Source organism: Protopterus annectens, chromosome 9.part0 (genome assembly GCF_019279795.1).
Source record: "Protopterus annectens isolate FY-2018-M chromosome 9.part0, PAN1.0, whole genome shotgun sequence".
NCBI classification, from domain to species: Eukaryota; Metazoa; Chordata; order Ceratodontiformes; family Protopteridae; genus Protopterus; species Protopterus annectens.
In genome coordinates this window covers 34,129,983-34,152,020 of record NC_056743.1, presented here as the reverse complement: position 1 = coordinate 34,152,020, position 22,038 = coordinate 34,129,983, and the positions used below count along the sequence as shown (strand labels likewise).

Sequence of the window (22,038 nt, the reverse complement as noted above, 5' to 3'; positions counted from 1 at the left end):
AAGTTACTGGCTAAGGCTCTTGTCAATCCATAGTGCTTTTTTTAGGCAAAGTTCAAAGGACAAAAGCACCACCGTAACAGGTACAAGCATGCAAAATCTGAAGGTAATGCTACTCAATGCTAGAAGTCTAAATTTCAAAATGCACTCTCTCGAGGCATTCCTAAAAATGGAGAACATCGATATCTGTGCAGTAACTGAGACCTGGTTCAAGGCTCCTGAGAGCACCCCTGCAATACCAGGCTACAACTCTTACCACACTTTTCGGCCACCAAACCAAGACCGAAACACTAAAGGTGGAGGAGTGTCCATATTCACCAAGGATATTCACACCACCAGGTTAGTTGCCCAACACAATGTGTCTGAAATTCTCCAGGTGTAACTAACAGTAGGTAAGACTGCAATGCAAATTATAGCTTGCTACAGATCCCCCACCATGCCACAAGATTCTCACTACACCTTTCTAAACATACTGGAAAATATTAATATACAACCAAACACCCTAATACTGGGTGATTTCAACTACCCTGCCATTAACTGGGAAAACTACTCATGTACCAACACTTTTGCCCAATGGTTCTTGGAATTCATAAATTCCAATGCCCTGGATCAACTAATCCATAGTCCTACCAGGGCCTCCAATATCCTAGACCTGGTCATTACCAACATGGGAAATTGATGCTCCACACCTATGGTCACCCCCTTGTTGGTCAGGTCAGACCATAAGCTAATCACCCTTAACATCCACATCCCAACCCCATCCCCCAGTAAGGAAACCTCCATAAAAAACTTCTCCAAAGCCAACTTCATGCTACCCAAGTCAGAAGTTACAAACTTCATGACACCCATGCAGACGGGAAATGAAAGTTCGACTGCTGAGTCCTACACTAAGGCACTGTACGAGCACATCCACTCATGCATGAATCATGTCATCCCAAATAGAACCAAGATGTTCTCCTCCAAAAAAAGGAAGCCAATATGGTGGTCCCCTGACATAAACAATATTTACAACAAATAGGAAAAAACTGTTGCAAAAAAGAGGAAAATCCCAGGATGCAAAAAACTCCTTACCAGCCTCAGTAAGAAGATGAGATCCCTCATAAAATCCTCCAAAGCTAGTTATGAAAATAAAATTGCTAAAGATTCCAAAGACTACCACAAGGCATTCTATAACTATGTCAAGAATCTAAATGGCAATGCTCAGATCTGCTCTGAGCTACAACAGAATGGCATTAAATATACTGATCCCAAGGATATTGCCAATATCCTAGCAGATCGATTTAGTGCCAACTTCACTCCCCTCTCACCCCCTAAATCTCCCATCTCAATACCGGAAGATTGCCAAATTCTGGTAATAATGGCCACACAGGTAACAAACGCACTCTCCAAAGCTAAGAATACAGCATCCATGGGACCAGATGACATCCCGGGCTGTGTACTACATGAACTACAATATGAACTGGCACCTCACCTAAGTGTCATGTTTAATCATAGCCTCTCCTCAGGCTTCATGGCCTCTGAGTGGTGCACAGCTACAGTTATCCCATTCCAGAAGGGGGGATCCACCTTTGATCCCAGGAACTACCGCCCGATCAGTCCAACGAGCTTGATCTGCAAGGCCATGGAACGTATAATCATGGAACTTATAAACAAAGACATTGGCAACCTTAAAACACTGGACCCCACCCACTTTGGGTTCGTGAAGGGCCGATCTTGTCTCCTGAACCTGACTTGACTTCTTCGACTCAGTCTCCAGAGATGTGGACGAGGGTAAGGCAGTCCACACAGCCTATCTGGATCTCGCCAAGGCCTCTGACACCATCATCCACTCTGGAATCATAGATAAACTTACTAAGCTGGGCATTAATCCCTACATCACTCGATGGGTTGCCAACTGGCTTACTGACAGAACCCACACTGTAAAAGTAGCTGACTCAAAATCCAGCTCCAGACAAGTGGACAAGTGGAATACCTCAGGGTTCAGTCCTGGGACCTCTCTTGTTTGGCATCTACTTCTCTGAAGTACAGGCCAACACTAAGGGACTCTGGCTAACAAAGTTCGCAGATGACTGCAAACTGGGAGCCATTATTGAATCCACAAATGATGTCAATACTCTACAAAAGGGCCTTACAGAAACAGATGTTTGGTGCCAGAGCCATGGTCTCAAGCTCAATGCCAAGAAATGTATAGTTATCTCCTTTGGGAAAAAAACATGTACCCGTGAATTACCATATAGGTGGTAGTTCACTAAACACCGAAAGTGTGATAAGAGACTTAGGGACACAGGTGGACAGTGGTCTCACCTTCAATAACCACATCGCCACAACAGTCAGGAAATCCTTCTATGTGGCACACCTCATCACTAAAGGCTTTTCATCCATAAAAAAGGAGGTCATTGTCCCACTGTACTCATCCCTCATTAGACCCATTATAGAATACAATGCCCCATTTAGTATGTACCTCTCATGGCATCTGCAACAACTGGAAAGGCCGAAGAAATACCTCATTAAAAGAATCGCAGGCCTAAAGCAGATGTCCTATGCTGACCGTCTTAAAATACACCAGCTATACTCTGTCGCATATCGTCTACTCCGAGGCGATCTCTGCTTAACATACAAGGCCATGTCAAACCCAGAGCTGTTGGACATGCTACACTTAAAGAAATCCCAATCCCTCAGAGCCACACGCTCCAGGGATCTAAACCTTGTCATCACAATACACAAAACATGCTGGAGGGATAGGTTCCTGACCCAGAGACTCCCCAGACTCTGGAACAGACTGCCCATACATGTCAAGCAGAGTGTCTCTTTGGCCGTCTTCAAAAGGAACCTTGATGAATGGATGGGAGAAAGGAAATTCACCCCGGGGATCACGTCAGTCACCCTGCTAGACAGGGGTCCAGGGAAGTAAATAGTGTGGGAAGAAATAGCCAGGGAATTGTTATGGCTAGGCTTGTATTGGCCCTAGGGCCAACCTATGAACCTGTGTATATCAGATTCCTGCACTTACACTGGCATGTTGATAATCCTGTCTCATATGTGTAATCACTATCATACGCATACAGTGCTGTGTGATGATAAAGGCTCAGGAACTGCCTCAGAATATAACTCTGTTTTACCCAGGTCTGTTCAAACAGGACAGATTGTTCTAAGTGAGATAACACAATGTGCAAAATAATTACATATTTCTAAATATTCTACAATGTATTATCCTTTACATGACTTATTTGAGAATCCTTTTATATTAAAAGATACCTGCAGCATGGCCAGCCAGGTCATTCATTGGACAGGTACTTCTCATGTCTGAAACCATAGTAGTATAGACCTTCTCAAAGCAGCGGTCTGTTGTTGTACACATCTTCGAGATGTCATATGCCTGCAAAGCTTCAGTGCTGATTTCAGTACCATAAGGGTCAAGATTTGCTGCATATATAAGATAAGATATAAAATAAGATAAGAGACAGAAAAGCATGTTAAACAGTATTTGTGTTCATCTAGAGATCTATGCACTGTTGACATTTTCACATGTGATACTGAATACTTGACTGTACACGTTTGCTATGCCAGGAAATGCACATGTGATCTGTAAATAATATTAACATGTAGCCCTAAAGTTGAATGTGTTTAACACAGGCAAGTAAAGAAGACAAACATTAACCTGCAGCATGCATTAAAATGAAGGTGCAGGTAACAAAACATACGAAAAGGACAGTTGCAAGATTTGAAACAAGCTAAGACGACATATAATAAAATGCATAATTTGCTCATTTCTGTTACTCCATTTTAATTTTTATACATTCAAACAAAGCATAACAATTTGAAATATTGGCTACAAAATAACAGCACATTGCCTACAGAACTAACAGCCCTACAAGAAGGACTGGGATAGCGAAACAAATACAGGGAGAAAAGCTATTTCAACAGGGCATAAATAACAAAGAAAAATAAAGATAAAGTAGCAGCTTACATTATTAGTACATTCTACATCACATTAAGATTCAAAGACTACACCATATCTTCAGTTAGATTACTGTAAATAATACTTAAGTAGAGGCAGTAAGATTTGACCTAGAATTATGGGAGGTCATCAGTGCTAGTATCCAGTATAGCAGGGAGGCCCTTGGAGTCACCACCCAGTACTGCAGGGAGGCCCTTGGAGTCATCACACAGTACTGCGGGGATTGCCCAAAGTGTTGCTGGGTCTATGATTAATCATCAAACGGAACAACCATTGAATGGCAAATAACTGAAAGCACGTAATTGAAAGTCCGTTCATTGAAAGTGAATGTCATCGAACCTGTGAGATGGGGAAAGTAATTAAGATCTGGTTCCCCCTTGTTTGTTTATGTACCAAACTACTGGCATGTTGTCCATTTGGACTGCAATCATTTTGAGAGGGAGAGAGTTTTGGAATGCTTGCAACGCCAAAAGCACCACTGTCATTTCCATAACATTGATATGCAAGTTGGCCTCCTCAGGAGACCAAGTGTCTTGGACTGTCTTCCCCAGAAAATGCTCCCTCCCACCAAATCAAGGAAGCATCCATGGTCACTAAGGCTGTGGGCTGAATGAGAATGAAAGGATGGCCTAGCAACAGTTGTTCTGACTGCATCCACCAGGAAAGATATCGCTTGCATACCTGAGTTATTCTTATCCTTGTTGACATGAGTGTTTGTAGCATCCACTGCTGAATTCTCATATGATATCTTGCTAAAGGAACGAAGACTATCGCTGCTGACATTGATCCCAGGACTTGTAGAATCAACCGGGCTGACATTTTGGTACTGCAAATTATTTTCTTGACCTGATTTCTTATTGTTTTTACTCTCAAAGGGGGAAGAGATACTACCGTGGAAACTGTGTTGAGCACTACTCCTATAAATTCCAATGTCTGAGTCGGCTGTAATTGTGACTTGTAATTGACGGTTATTCCAAGATTTGAACAAGTCTGCAACACTTGGTCTTGAGCTTGTACCAGCTGATGCCTGGTTGGAGGAGTAATGAGCCAGTCATCTAAGTATGGAAACACCCGGAATCCTTGCAATCTCAAGTGAGGTGCTACCACTGTCATACACTTGATGAACACCCTGGAGGCTGTGATGAGGCCAAAGAGCAGTGCTCTGAATTTGTAATGACTGGTTCCCAGCCAAAAGCATAAGTACCTTCTAGATCATCTGTTCATTTTTATGTGATAATACGCATCCTGAAAGTCTACTGAGCACATCCAGTCATCCTTACTCAGAAAGGGCAGAATGGACTGAACTGTGACCAGAACCTGGTATGTCGAACCTAGTGCTGCTGCTTCCTGCTGATTGGGTGGAACATCAGGGATTTTTCTGGGAATTGGAGGTGGTTAGGAAAAGGGAATAATACAACCTCTGGAAATGATTCTCTGCACCCAAATGTCCTATGTTATGTTTAGCCAAGCTGCCTGGTGTAGAGATAAGTGACCTCCGACTTCCTCCAGAGGCAGGCAATTGGGCCTCTCTTCAGGAGTGCTGAAAAGTTCTGTCATAAAAGGTATCTCTAAACTCTAGGTTTTGTGGGCCTCCTCTGCTATGGGGGTGTCTTTTGTCATTCTTGCTCCCACCTCTGCCTCTGAGGGAACTACCTGCACGTGTGCCCTGGAAAGGACCCTGAGACTTCCCGAACCACATGTTTTGACCTCTACATTGATTTTGATTCCAGGAAAAGGTCCATTGAGGGGTTGAAAAAGATATGCCCATAGCACATAGGGTCTTTCTGTCTTTCTTATAGGTTCATAGGTTCATACTAGGCTATCTGCCCTAGGGCATTTATAAGCCTAGCCAGAGTTGTGTGGCTTTCACCACCCCTTAGGTTGAAGAATACTATACCCATTAGTTTGCCGTGCCTCTGTCCAGCAGTGATACAGAGATGATCCCCGGGGTAAACCTACGATCTCCCATCCACTGGTCAAGACTCCTCTTGAACAGAGCCAGTGAGGTGCTCTGTCTCACATGGACCGGGATTCTGTTCCACAGCATAGGGAGTCTCTGGGTGATTAATCTGTCCCTCCAGCACGTCCTATTTATATCCGTGTTGAGGTTTAAGTCTCTTGCTCTTGTGGCTCTGGTGGATTTGGATTTTTTGAAGTGGAGCATGTCTATTAATTCCGGGTTGGACATGGCCTTGTATGTCAGGCACAGGTCACCTCTGAGCAGACGGTATGCGACTGAATAGAGCTGGAGTTTCTTCAGTCGGGCAGCATATGGCATATTTTTGAGCCCCTTTATCCTTTTGGTGAGGAACTTTTGGGGTCTTTCCAATTGCTGCAGGTGTCGGGTAAGATACATTCCGAATGGGGCATTGTACTCCATCATTGGTCTGATAAGTGAAGAGTACAGGGGAACAATGACCTCCCTTGATCTGGATGTGAATCCCTTCATAATCAGGTGGGCAATGTAGAAGGTCCTCCTAACCACTTTGGCAATGTGAGTGTCAAAAGAAAGGTTACTGTCAACTTGGGTCCCCAGGTCCCTGATAACCTCTTCTGTGCTTAATTGATTGCCACCTATGTGGTAACTTGGGGTTACCTTGTTTTTACCAAAGGGTATGACTATACATTTTTGGCGTTTAGCTTAAGGCCATGGCTCTGGCACCAGTTATCCATTTCTATGAGACCTCTCTGAATGATATCTGTGTCTGATGGATTTTCAACTATGGCGCCCAGTTTGCAGTCATCTGCAAACTTTGTCAGCCACAATCCTCCTATGTTTGCCTGCACTTCTGAAAAGTAGATGCCGAACAAGAGGGGGCCCAGGACTGAGCCCTGTGGGACACCGCTTGTGACCGGCTTGGAGTCTGACATGGCACCAGCAACTCTAACCCTGTGGGTTCTGTCCTTGAGCCAGTTTGCAACCCATCTTGTGACATATGGGTTTACATTTAAGCTGGTGAGCTTTTCTATGATACCCGAGTGGGGTATTGTGTCGAAAGCTTTTGCAAGGTCAAGGTGGGCTGCAGAATGTGTCTTATACTGTGGGGCTAAACAAAGACGAACTGTCAAAGGCAGCATTGACAAAAGAGGACTTGAGGGCTCCACAAAATCACACAGGTGCATCCAGGCATGCCCCCTGATGGAAATATCTGAACCTGCAGCCCTTGAGGCACCTTCTGCAGCATGTGAGGTGAGCCTCATGGATGAATTTGCAATAGACTGAAGGTTAGCCAACTGTGAAGCTACAGAAGCTTGAGCCTCTGCAGCACTGGACCCTGAAAAGGAGTTTAAAAGTTCCTTAAACAAGTCCTTTTGCAATCTTGTGAATATGCCAAGTAGCTCAGTGATCAGACAGCAAATGTCACTGAAGCATAAACTCGCTTCCCAAATCTGTCCAGTACCTAGATTCTCTACTGAAGGGGATGGACAGTGGAACTCAGTTCCATGAGCTCCTTCTTTGTAGCTGCTGCCATGAGCATTGCATCAACTGGTACTCCTTTACTCCAATGTTCTCTTCCTACTGGTGGAGCCAGAATCCTGTCTGAGCTCTTGGGGATTGACTTAATCATATCAGGTTCCTTGCATGCCCACTTAAAAACTAAATCAATAAGTTCATCAGAGGGTGGAGTAACCCAGGAGTTAGAAGGGCCAGTCCTAAAAGCTTCTAGAAATACTGATTCCTCAGGAGTTGTGTTTTTGGCAGACCAGCCACCCTTCTGTTTAAGGATTTCAAGGATGTCTCCAAATGAGATATCATTGGGTGGTGACTTGGGAGACTATTCTCCCTCATCAAATTCAGTATTTTCAGTAATGGATTCCTGGGGGGGGGGACCATGTGCCTCCTCTTGCACATCCTTTTTCTAGGGATTTCTTCAGTGGGATGATCCAGAGATGTATCAGAAGAGATTACAATACCCAGCTGGGTGGTCTGGAAGCTTTGTGCTGGCTGTCCGCATGGAGTAGACTGCTGAGGATCATGGTGCAAAGTCAGCTGAGATACTGAGGGAAGATTCAAGGAGGAAGGACCTGCCTGACCTGACAGAGCAGAGAAAATCCTCTTCACATTCTCAAAAACAGACTGTTCAGGACAGAAGGCAGGGAATGGAGCCAAGAAATCAAGTTTCTGGCCTGCCACCCCCCTCTCCACTCCAAGAGCCATCCGTCCAAGCTAAAGCTCTGAGAGGAGGAGGCAGCTCTGAAAACCTTGGCATTGATCCTATTTTTGGATCTGACCTGGAAGCTACAGCTCTGAGAGTCATCCATATCCCAAGAAGTCAGAGCCAGTGTACTCAGAGTAACAATCGAATCTGAAGACAATAATCTCTTTGGATGTGACACAGAAGGGCCCAGAACTCTCTGATCCAAGGACTCTTAAAACCACAGGTTGGGTCAGAGGAGGAGGGGTTGTCGTTGCAACATTTGATGGATGGTGTTCCTGACCCAAGGAGGTAGGAACCATGAAGACTCCCTTCTGAAACTGTTACATCCAGAATCTTCTCATCGTCCTTTCCACATCTGCCTCCATGAGACTTCTGCAGGAATGAGGGGACACCACTGAAGGACACTTAGAGTGCTGTTCAAGAAAAGGGAAGGGCACCCTGGACAGTACCAGATCCACAGTGGGTCAATGCACTTTGCGAGGCAAAGGCTTAGGATCTTGTGACTTTGGATCTGTACTGTGTTTTGTTGCATCAAAGGTAGGACTTGCCAGATATCTGACTGGATCCGAGGATGGTCGATCCCAGGAGATGTCGAATTTGATTTTGTCTTCTTTTTCTTCTGTTCTGATGAAGCTGAAGCCATGGAATCTGAAGATCTGGACCTTTTTGAAGGAACCTTGGATTTTGCCTTTGGAGATTGAACTCCAGCAATGGCCTGAGAAAGGAGTTGGCAATAAACCTTTTAATATTAATTTGTTTCTTATTTCTGTTAAAGCTCTGGGGTTGAACCCACTGCAAATGTCACATTCCTCATCTAGGTGCTCAGACCTTATGCAGTAAACACACACACACATACACACACACACACACACACACACACACACACACACACACACACACACACACACACACACACACACACAAAGAGTGGGCATTTAAAAATGACATCTTGTGCTCACATTTCTCACATTTCTTGAAGCCTTTATTTGACATCGTTAAAGGACAAACTTTTAACAAGCAGATATCCACAGAAGGATTATATCTATCTATCTTGTCAAAACAGTAAAAACTAAATAGTATTGAGGTTAAGCTGAAGAAAAAAGCCAGCAAAAAGTAAGGTAACAGTTTTTTTTTGGTAAGAATACCCTTACTGGGAAAAGATGAGGGTAGGAAAGGCCTACTAGCAATGGTAGTGAGAATAAACTAGTAAGTTTATAAAGGGTAACAAAAGTGAAGAAGGGTAGCAAAAACTCTTATGGTGTAGGGAAAGTATCTAAGAGAAAGAGATTTAACAAGGGATAGTAATTAAAGACAACATTTTTAAGAAATATCAGTTATCTTAACAAGTTCACTTGAGAGCTGTAGTCAACCATGTCTAGTCGCAAAAGCAGCAAATGAGATCTAAGGTATGTTAGGCAGGGTGCTCTGTGGGTAGGAAAGGAGCTTCAGAGTTTGTTGATGGCTACAAGCTGGTATAACTGCAGAGTCAGATCCTAGTGTCAGATCCGAACCCATATGTTGAGAAATGAATGAAAACTGACATCACATCATATTTTACATACTACTTGCCATAGTGAATACTACCTGGGTACAAATGTAATACATCTTTTTGAAACCTTAGTGGTATTTATGATTTTGATGGTACTACTGGCCATTTATTGTGTCACCTTCTTTCTAGTGCTTCAGTGACCTAAACTTTCAAGGGCTTAATTCACCCCATGGGAGTTAGCCTTGTTTTCAGATAACTAGAGATCGACCAAACTTGAACTTGTCAGCATTGCCCATTCTGAAACAGATCACAGGAGACAATTTTCCACCTTAACATTTTGTTCCATGTATCGGGGGACACTTTGCTCATAGTGAATCCCCTCTTTTCATGATATCACCATACCTGTGTGGGCAAACTGCAAAATCCACTTTTCTCATAACATGCTCTGAAATGCACATACATTGCACTTTAACATTGTCTGAAAAAAGAACATTAAATTCCACTGTCTTCAATCATCTCCTAATAAGCACACACACACACACACACACACACACACATATATATATATATATATATATATATATATATATATATGGGTCTACCTGAGATGGTCGACAGGCCATATGATCGACACTCATTTGGTCGACAGTTCATTTGGTCGACAAGCAGATTTGCCCCCCTCCCCAATGTTGTGCGACCCTGGAGTTGATATATATAGTTAGGGGGGTGTGGGGGGCACAACCCCCCACATTGGGGGGTGTGGGGGGTGAAGCCCCCCACATAACATGCTTATCAACACACATATATATATATATATATATATATATATATATATATATATATATATATATATATATATATCCTTATTCCCAAGTACTAAGGGAGACATTTGCTTCCATTTTTGAATTGTAATTTCTCAGGCTCAGTGGAGGGTTTTCATAGTATTTCAGTTTAAGTGCGCACAAAAGTTCAGATTTCCTTTCAAGCATCTGGGAAATATCCTCTTTTGCTCAACCTACTCTATCTGGAATTTCTAGCCCACCCTGTTCCATCAGAAGCTACAGGTACATTAAGCAATCTTGACATACACACAAGGCCTCATCTGATAGCCTTCTTCCATTATCTGCACACAGTAAAAGACCTTCTTTTAACTTTGACTGAAATATCACACTGTTTACACAGGTTTGTGAGCAGCTCAGAAGCAAACATAATCCAGCCAGAGATAACCTGCACAGTAAAAGAGCTGAATAACTAGTTACCAGTGATCATCTATATTCTTTTGGGGATTCCAATATTAATAACAAGCAGTGGACAGTCGGAAAGGACTACAGAGAAAGTATCAAATAAAATACACACAACACAAACGTCCATGGGGAAATCATTTTTGTATATGTAATAACTAGTGAACCAAGTCTACTATCCCTATGTGTTTCAAATAACTTGTAAATAGTTTGCTTGTAGTGGGCATGGATACTTACCTAAGGTCATGCTGAACGTTTGCACATTCACTAAGATCCAATCACCAAATCATACGATAATTTTCCTTATGAATGCAGTGTTAACGTTTAAACACTGGGAGAGCTCTTTTTCTACCTGTTGACCAGTGTGCAACCATCTTGGAAATCCTTCCCATGATTATTATTATTATTATTTTAATAAGAATTAATTTTTGTAGTGCTGATTTACATGAAAAGTGCTATTTATTGGGGTTATATGTGTGGATTTATATATGGTGGGTAATCTTTGATTTTTTTGACGAAGTGAATCAGAAATGTAGTTTGTGTTTCATTTTTAATTGTACTTACAATTTTTGTATTACACTAAGTATAAGCTAGGGCTTCCATGGGATTGCTTTTGTTGTTTTGGGGTATTTTGAGAACTGTCTGCACCTGTGTTTACATTGTGTTTACATTCTTCACCCTGCAGTGAGTTGGAAATGGGCTTATTTCAAAATGTTTAACACTTTACCTTAAGGAGTTAAAAAAAAATAAAAAATCAGAGGTTGTAAGGATGAAAAGGATGGCTGAGCATAAGGCTTATAACGAAAACTGTTTATAAATATTAGAGTTAGAAGGCTGAACACACAGAGAAAACATATGATTCTCTGCTATACCAGCGAAACTAGAAGAAACAAGATTGTATTAATTTCACAAAAGTAAAAATAATCAGCTGAACTGATGTTTCACAGCAGAATTTGTTAATTTCCATTAATTTGAATTTAATTAGGGACACATTATATGTATACTCCACATCTGGCCACAAGAAAGCAGCCAGGTTGCATACTGTATGTATACTCCACATCTGGCCATGAGAAAGCAGCCATAACCCATATTAGTAAAGACCCAAACATACCAACAGGAACAGCTGCTCCTGATAAAACCGTGTCAGAGAGAAAAAGTATTAAAAATGGAAACAGTGTTTGTGAAAATGGTTATTCACCAGATACCAAGCAGAAAAGCAAGATTATCCTGCAATTAGGGAATGTTGAGCGGCAGGTTTGAGATTCAAGATGCTGTATCCAACTGTTTTCAGAATATTATTCCTGGAGGGTTAATTACATTTTTTGGATGCAGAACAGGCTAAGAAGGAAATAAAGTTTAGTCAACAAAGAGTAATCCAGTAAGCAGAACGGGGTTCTGCTTTTCATTTTTCTGATGATAAAAGTCCACAGAGAGACTTTGTGAATGAAACTTTTTCCATTGTTCCAAAGGAAAATGTTTAAGACAGAAAAAAGTACAGGAGCTGACCGAAAGAATCAAGAGTAACTTGAACTAAAGACTGGTGTTGGGAGATGGAGATGAACAGGAAAGAGATGAGCAACACTGTGAAAGTAGTGAATAAAAGGGAGACTGTAAAGTATCAATCCCATTAGCTACAGGAGTAGACATGTGAAATGTTGCTTTGCAAGAAGTAGTAAAGAAAGACTAGAACTTTGTTGACTGTGTTGAAATGGAGTGTGAAATGTAAAGCATATGCCTCCACTTTATGTCATTAATTTTTAGGATAATGAAGGGACTGAAGAAGTAACTAAGTAAACAGTTTTTTGTTTTTATTGTTTGTTAAAAATTTCATGGTGTAACTTGCATGTTATACTGTAAAACAGTTTTGTACAGTGTGTTGTCAGGGGCATTTTAAATGTGAGGTGGGGAGTCTTATCAGTGACTGTTAACATTTTTAAAGATGATAAAGCAATAAAGAACATTTCATCAATTTGTAGTCAGGCTTTCCATAGTAACAAAGTAAAAAGACTGCCAAAAAGCAAGTTAAAATTAATATAATGCAGTAATATCGGGCAGCTGGGATGGGGGATGTAAAAGTGTAATGATCACACTGTAAGTAGAATTAAGATAATTGTTTCCCTGCTTTTACAGGGATGAGTTCTAGTACAATGGTCTTAGCTTAACCTATATACAAAATTTTTAGCAAATGGGTGTGAAAAATGAGAAATGATGATGACTGACATGGAAAATGTTAACTCTTTCTTGTACTTGCAAAGTCATTAGCTTTTTCCCATTAGGAAATGTTCTCAGTTGGAGACAACATATCTGAAAATGCAAGCTTTTGTTCATGAGAAGTCTGAACAGTTTATTCTGACTAAAACGTATAAAGATTCTTTCATGCATCTCCAAAGTTGCATACCAGCTGTCTTTTTCTCTCATTACCAGCTGCTTTTACTTGGACATGAGCAATCTGTAGCTGCAAGCAATTAATTCAGATGTCTGAACACTGAGAAGATGTCCAGTGAAAAATGAAGTCTGAAACTGTGAGAAGTGAATAATTTATATAAACAGGTCCCTCACATGCAACCTTAATACTTTAATGTATTAACAGTGCTAAACTTTAATGTTTACTGAAAGCATGAAATATGTTTTTATTACATCTGGTAGGGGAAAATAGATAAGAAAAATAACAAAAAAGAATCAGTTTAAGTGTGAATACAGGTTGTAACATGCACTATAGCATGGGTAACTTACATTTTAGGCTAGGCAATGCCTGTGAATGCAGCCATCAATTTGGGGCAACTACTCCTATCTGGAGGGATAAACACTTTTTTTAATGTAAACAGTTTTCTGTGTTTTGTAACTTAAAAGAGGATGGGTAGGTTCTGAAAATCTATTCAGATTTTTTGTTTAAGTGTTTTCAATGAAGCAAAGAGAAAAATGTAACAAGCTCAGATGGACATGAGAAAAACTACATAAGAGATCATCCTGCCAAACATTGTGTGCATGTAAGCTAAATATTGGAAATCTACATTCAAAAGAACTGTGATATATAATAGGTGGAAGTAACAGCTTTCTAACATAACAATTACACTGCCCATACTATCATGGTATGCAAATGGCCTTATATAGAGAAAAAGCAAACAGTAGATGTTTGAATTATCACTGCTGCAGTAACCTTAACTATATGGGTTATATCCTGCATAGGCTACAACAGATGGACATATTCAAATTAATCTTGTATGGACCCAACCAATATTCAGCTTGAGCTGAATAAAAAGAGTGGTTTAGATACCAAGCCCATGGCAGCTTTCATGCCAACTGAGGGAGAGAGGGGGGGGGGGGCTAGAGCCCTGAAAATGTCAATGCTAGAAAACTAAAGCTAGAAGTCCTCACCCTAGCAACAAAACACACACAAATAAGGGGGAAGGAAAGAGGGAGTGGCTATTAATTCAAATATCTACTATTATGGTAAATTTAATTACACAACTATACTATGTCCATCACTGATCAATACTGCAGTACCCTTAGCTATATGGTTAGACTACAATCAATTAGACTGACTGGCTGGGAGAAGGAAAGATGGTTCAAGTGCTCCTGAAGAATGGTCCTACCAAAGCCTGCCTTAGATCAGAAGTAATCTACAGTTTGTAATGCTTTGTAAAGGTATGCTCACAGGACCAAGCTGTTGCATCTAGAATACTTCTAGAATCCACCATTTCCAAAAAGCTGCAGATGAAGCAAAGGCCCTGGTAGAATGAGGCTTAGCCCCACATGGAATTGCCTTGTTATAATGGAATTAGTTTGCTTTGATACAAGTTGCCCTTTCTTCTTACCTTTACAATAAGTGAACTGAAAGATGTTCTGTCAAGATAGAACTTAAGCTGTCTGTGGACATCCAAGGTATGGAGTGTCCTTTCTTCCTCATTTTTAGGTTCTAGAAAGAAGATGGGGAGATAGATAGCTTGCCTCAAATTAAACTTGGTTATCACTTTAGGTATAAGTGAAGGATTAGCTCGTAATGAAAACCTATCCTTGCAGAAAATGAAAAAAATGTGGAACCACCATAAGAGTGTGCGATTCTGATACTTTTCTTGCAGAGGTCAGAGAGATCAGTAACACAATTTTTCATGTAAGAACATCATACTGACCTGTAAATGGTTCATTTCACAGGCCCATGCTTGTAAGCCCCTGCTTACACTTATCAAGGATACCAGAACTTGTCAGAAATTTGAGATGCATGGCTAGGCTTAAAAATGCCCCAGTGGTTATTAACCTAGTAAACACATATGAACCTCTTTATTAAAGCAATGAGTTCAAGCATTCTTTCATTAGAAAGGACTACTTATTCATTCTTTGAATATGCATATTGTAGCACCATTACTTGTATTTGTGTATCATAATGTCAGATGTGCACATCATTTTATAGAGGGAAAACTGTGAAGATACTTGAAGTGCACATATAAGAGCACACTAATTCTATTGTGAGGAATAAAATAAGTCTTAATACAATGTACAAATAGATATTATCTGTGGAAGACATATATTTAAGCCTACCATTTTTGGGTATAACTAAATTCATTTTTTAAGGTTATGTGCATAATATTGTTTATCATCAAAGCCCCTGTTTATCCTTTAAAATGTCTAAGGCAATTGGAGATGTGCATTTTAGAGTGGGGGTTGGTATAATGGTTAAGGTGTACCTCACAAACACAAGGTACACGGTTTGATTCTCAGCTTTGAAAGGGAAATTAACTAGACTTAAAATGGCCCACAAAGCAACTAGCCTAGTACTTACCTATAAACCCATGATGAGCTAGCTGAAATGTGGCAAGAGACAAAATTAAGACTCAAGGAGGAACCACCTGTTTCTTGGAGTCCTGCTATGCAACACCCTTTTCAAAAACACTTTCACATGAGATTGCATTGAAAGAGAGGAAATGAACGAGTAGACATGCTGAAACTGCAGACAAATGAACTGTGATGGAGAAGTAAGACTGGAGGATACTGACTAGCAAATATAATATAGAAATAGAGTCTCTCTAGCCCTGAAAGAGTGCTGATTCTTGTCCTGGCACTAACTAGAAAATCTCTTCCATTTACTCACATATGATTTTCTATTAGCAGGTTTTCTTGCCACCTTTAACACCTGTTATATGTCCTCAGAAAATAGGTGCCTAAAAGATATTAAAGTTAGTTGTAGTTGTTTGGAGAAAGACTGTATCAAATACCCTTGGTGCTGTATGGGTAGATCCATTCTGTGAGCAAACTTGTGGTAATTGTCCTTGACCATTTCCAATGGAAGGCAGCCTGGGCCAGAAGGGAGTCATAGCAATGATTCTCGGAGAGCCTGTCTGAGTCTTCAGAACGACCATGAATGTTAGTGGAAAGGGAGGAAAGTCGCACAGGAAAATTCATGTCGACAGAAAACGTCTGTTTTCTAAGCCTTCTTGCATGGAGTACTACAACAGAATTTTGCCAATTGATTGTTGCAAGTGGAAGCAAAGAGATTTATTTGAGGTTGTTCTGCACAACTTAAACCAATACCTGGAAGACCTCCCTGTCCCTGATTAAATTTCCTTTTGTGAGGGTCTATACTGATCCTACTCAGCTTGTCTGCCACAAAATTTTGCTTTACAGGTATTTAATATGTCTACAGAGTGATATGGTGCTGACAAGGTATATCCCAGGCTACCATGAGTTTTCTACACAGAGGGTAGGACCCCCCCCCCCACAGTTTGATCAGGTGCCACATAACTGTGGTGTTGTCCCCATGTGTTTTCTACACAGAGGGTAGGACCCCCCCCCCCACAGTTTGATCAGGCGCCACATAACTGTGGTGTTGTCCCCATGTGTTTTCTACACAGAGGGTAGGACCCCCCCACACACACACAGTTTGATTAGGTGCCACATAACTGTGGTGTTGTCCCCATGTGTTTTCTACACAGAGGGTAGGATCCCCCCCCACACACAGTTTGATTAGGCGCTACATAACTCTGGTGTTGTCCCCATGAGTTTTCTACACAGAGGGTAGGATCCCCCCCCCCCACAGTTTGATCAGGCACCACATAACTGTGGTGTTGTCCCCATGTGTTTTCTACACAGAGGGTAGGACCCCCCCCACACACAGTTTGATTAGGCGCCACATAACTGTGGTGTTGTCCCCATGAGTTTTCTACACAGAGGGTAGGATCCCCCCCACACACACAGTTTGATTAGGCGCTACATAACTCTGGTGTTGTCCCCATGAGTTTTCTACACAGACGGTAGGATCCCCCCCCCCCCAACACAAACACATAGTTTGATTAAGCACATCACTGTGGTGTTGTCCTTTAACATTTTAACAGTCCTGGGGACCAATGATGACTAAGAGTGCTGAGAATATTTATAACTGACAAGACCTCTTTTATTTTTATATTTTTGGTCTGTCTTTTTTGTTGCAAAGCACCTGTACCTTTATCTCTATAAATACTGTTCCCCACACAAATCTGATATGTCCGTTATAGACTGTGCAGGAGCTAGAATGGAAAATATCAGACCTGGATTCTGATAAAATTGGTCTGTCTACCAAGGAATCTCCCTTTTCACAAATCCAAAAACTGGATACCTGGAATGTCAGGAGATGTTGATGCTGAAACCATATACTGAATTTTCTCAAGTGGAGTCTTGCCAGATTAATCATGAGAATCATAGATGCCATGAGAACCAGAATCTTGAGAAGTCCTGAGGCTGAGTTAGTAGTCCAAACAGAAAAAGTCAGAAATACATCAAGATACGGTGCTACTTTTTCCTTTTGAAGAACCTCTCTGAACGGAGGTATCTGGGAGACACCCTAGGAAAACTATCCTGTGAAAAGGAGTTAACGTTTGTGAATGAGATCTCTCACCCAAGTGGGAAATTCCTGACACTTTGAAAAAGACTCTGCAAAGGTCAGCAAGTCATCTAAATAAGGAAAATTATAAATACCTTACAATCTGCAGTAGATTATCACTATAGCTAGACACTTTGTAAATACCCTTGGAGCAGTGAATAGACCAAAGGGTTATGAAGAGAACTCAGAGTGTGATCCAGACACAGAAACCCTTTAAGAAACATAATCTATATGAATATAACAATCACCTTTTAAATAAAAGGCTACCAGAAAACTCAAGGGAATGAGAGGTAACATGTTTTGAATGGATAACATTTTGAATTTGGGTACGATCACAGACTGGTTTAGAAAGGAAAGATCTAGAACTGTTCTCCATGAATCTTTCTTTGGTACCAGAAGCATTTTGAATAAAACCCTTTTAGTTATGGATGAGGGACTGCTTCTATCACCTGCCCCCTCCCCCGAGACAACGGATGTTGAATCATAGTAGGGAAACATAGAGCTTGGCCTGCCAGATGAGGGGAAAACCACTGAAAATGAAGGAGACTCTCCCACTGCCATCTGTAAACTTGCTAAATTACTTTCAGAACTAATATGTCTGAAGCTATCTGAAATGGAGGTTTAGACTTTTGGTAAGGAATAAAGGTTTGTCAGGATTGGCAGGTGGAGATGAGTCTTCTAGACAGTCATGCAGGCTTAGACTGTCCTTTGTTCTAGCGGTCCTCTTTTTTTGTTCTGGACCCCCCTTCCCGTCATTGCTTTTTTAAATATTTGCTTATCACCAGCTTGCTTTATTTGCTTATTTTGTTTTTTGGAAAAAAAAAAGCTGTAGAGGTAGCATTAAACCACTTGACAAATTTGGAGAAGGAAGGCTGAAAAATCTGGGAAATTCCTTGAATCAGCTTACCTGTATCATCACACTTTAAGGACCTCTGTAACAAAACATACAAAAAAATATTTCTCTGTCTAAGGGAGAATTCAAAATTTTAGTTTTAACATCCTCAGAAAGGTTTTGAGTACTCAACCAAGCAAATCTCCTCATCAGTCCCAATGACAACAGCTCTGGAAGTTTCATCATTAGAAGTATAAGCACATTTAAAAAACTCAATCATCATTGAGAAACAGAAGGCATCAGATTACATAAATATGTTTTTTCATCAGAAGAGGAAACACGTCATAATATTCCTCAAGTTCTCAAAGAAGCAAACAAACTTTAAGCTTGACAGCTGAGAATTCTGAAAATAAGAGTTGTAGAAGAATACACTCCCCAATCTATCAAAAGTGTTCCATCCTTGACAAAAGAGGAAGGATTAATGTTAACCAGATGTGTAGCAACAGCAAAGTTCATCAGAGAAATAACTGCTGGGTCTGATCAGGGATTAGTATATCCAATTTGTAAGAGTGAAGAATTTTACACAAGCTTCTTTCTTGCTAGTGGCAGCAGGCTGGCTGGCAAGTTACAAGCCATAACAAAAACATCCTTCAATGCTTAAATAAAATAAGGAAATTAAGCAGGTTCAGGAAAATCCAGCCATAATAAGTCAGAATATTTCTTCCCAGACAGTGGAATATCATGTTCCCACTCAAACAATTGATTCGTTTTTGGAAATACTGTCAGAAAAAGAATCTTTCTTAGGGACTGGCAGCTTGAGGGGAAAACAAATTGTCCATTCACAATCAGTTTGTAGTTAAAAATGTTGTACCCCTTCAGAAAATTAAAAATACTTTTTTCTCTTGCTAGAGACGTCTGAACTGGAAGTGTCAAGAGGCTGAACCAAGACCAATGGCTAGGAAGAGAGATGCTCCCTGCTTCTTCTCCCACAACCAACAAGAATGGTTCCCCTTTGCCCACCAAGGGCACTCCAACAGCCACAGAGGCCATGTGTAACCCCTGATCCCTGGTGGCTGTAGGGACTACATCAGAAGAAGCCAAAGAAAATGATGAATGGTTTGAGGAACTGGAAATTACCATAGTAGATTCACCAATCTCCAGTTGAGGTGCGGTAGCAGCCTGCTGTGGTGGAAAGGCTGTTTACTAATGTTCTTATTTTTTAGGGCTAGAAGGAGGAAGAACTGAGAAAGCACTATGTTGTTCCACGGTAAAGCTGAAAAGATGCCCAGCTTCTAGGGAAGCCTGCCAGCAGTACTTGCTAAAAAGGTAAGTTGCAAATAAGTTACTATTTCCACCAAATAAAAAAGCAGTGAAGAGAAGTTTACCCAAGCTCTCAAACATAAAACAACATAGCTTTTACTAAGAAAAAGTACTTTGGAGTTAGTTTTAACATCTTTTTTCCATGAAAGTAAATAGTAACTCTGCTGTTTAAAAGAGAAAGGATATCCATCTCTGCTGCCAGTGACTCATGTTTCAAATCAAACTCAGGCCACTTATAGGGCTGGCCGGGCTGAAAGCCAGCTTTCCTATTCTATGGGAAAGGATAGAGGGAGTCAGAGGACTTGCAACCTCTGCTGGAGAATGGAGGGGGAGACATCACAACATCATTGCATTAGCTTTTCCACATTCATGAATTACCCCGGTTCCATGAATAAAACTCCCCATCAGATTCCCATATTCCCCTGGGTTAATACAAGGCATGCAGTAAGGCCTTCTTTATGAGGAGTTGGAAACTCTTCCATCTGGGGCTACTGTTGAATGTGAATGAAAGCTAATAGCACAGCCAGAGACTGCACTGGGCAGGAGAAAGTGAGAGAGAGGTTAAAAAAACAGAAATCACAATTTAAATAATTTTTCTACTGTCAAAGGAAAAAACGTCAAAGACCAGTACACATAAAGTTCAGTTATGGCACATTTAATAACTTACTGCAAGGAGACAAAAACATGCAAATACAGGATTTTGCCTAACTACTAACAGGAAGCATGCTATTCTTATACTGTTTTACAAGACATGGCCTTCTATGGCTGACGTAATCGAACACAACTTTCAGTATTGTTCTACAGCAGATGTTACTCAGATTTTCTGCTGACATGACTAGATTTATGAGAAACTTTTGAGAAAAACAACCTGGCCTTGGTGGGTACTAACCCGTTACAGGCTTCTATTGTACAGTGTTACATTTCAAGGTACTTTTTTAACTCAGATACAAGCAGATACTGATTGCAGTTCATATTTTCAAGCAGGCTTTGTTCTAATTATCTATAGCTTCTACAGCTGTTTATTTTCTCACAGCACAAACGGAACTTCTTGTCTAAGTTTCATAACATTTATACAAGATGTATTGTTCTATTCATTATTTTCCTAACACAGGCAGAAATCATTTGCTTTTCAGTAAATTTCCACACATAAGCAAAGACTTTAGCTGACAATACAAGGTCAGAAAGCATCTGCAGTTTGTACAGATTTATGCAGTATGAAATAGAATAAATGTGTTAACCCTTTTCAAGCTCTAAATGCACTAAACATATTAATAATACACACATTAATACATATTTTTATGACATTTCCCCCCTATTAATACTTTTATTCTACTTTCAAAATAAGCATAAATGGTTTGTTTTCTTCTCCTAACCTCTTCCCACTCAGGATTTGCAGTTAAGAGAGTCATTCAGTTTAAACTTATGAAAGCATTTTCAATCTTTTAACAGTTCTTCAAACTCAGTACTTTGATATAAGGTTTCAGAAACTGACATGTCTATAAAGTCTTTAATCAGTCTTTTCATGCAGGGGATACCACAACAAACACATATTCCCAATAGGAGCATTCCTACACAAATGGCAATCAGGATGTTCATTAGGATGGTATCCCACCCCCCAAACCATTTCTGGAAAAAGTCCATCAGTGGGTTTGGGCCTGGTTTGGTCATGGCCAATACTTGCTGAATTACCTCAAGATGATTGTCTATCTCGTGTTTATGGTCAGGAATATATGAACAGCATTCTTCTTGGATTAAAGCACAAGTACCATCTTTCGCCGCTAGGGTGAAGTTGAGAGCCATGCGGTTTTGAAGTACTACAGTTCTCATGGCATTCAGTTCATCAGTCACCAATTCGAGAGCGGAAAAAGTTGCGTTGCTCATTACTTCGAGAAGTTTCAACAGTTTTCTCAGCTCCCAGATCGATTTCACTGCACCATATGCTGGTAATATGCCTGCCCACGATATAACGCTATCACTCAAGTCCATGTGTGTCAGTCCTTTGCCTATAGAATGATGGTCTTTCCAACGCGCATCGATTTGTCCCACTGGATTTACAGGTTTCTTGACGACCTCTCAGACATTTCGAATTTTTCCTCGAGGCAAAACTGCAGTGTGTCGTATGGCCGGAACCAGCTAACCCAAAAAACAACTGCCGGACCAATTCTCAGGTAGCCATTTGTATGCCTTTCTG

General features: G+C 40.8%; 1 protein-coding gene across 1 annotated transcript in view; it reads right to left on the bottom strand.

The window, feature by feature from the left end:
- LOC122811022 (liver carboxylesterase 1-like) overlaps nt 1-22,038 on the bottom strand; it is a 683,437-nt gene that overhangs the window by 159,679 nt on the left and 501,720 nt on the right. Inside the window, exon 7 of the mRNA XM_044082537.1 lies at nt 3,253-3,420. Within this exon, the coding sequence (XP_043938472.1) occupies nt 3,253-3,420 (168 nt within the window). The remainder of the gene's footprint in view (nt 1-3,252; nt 3,421-22,038) is intronic.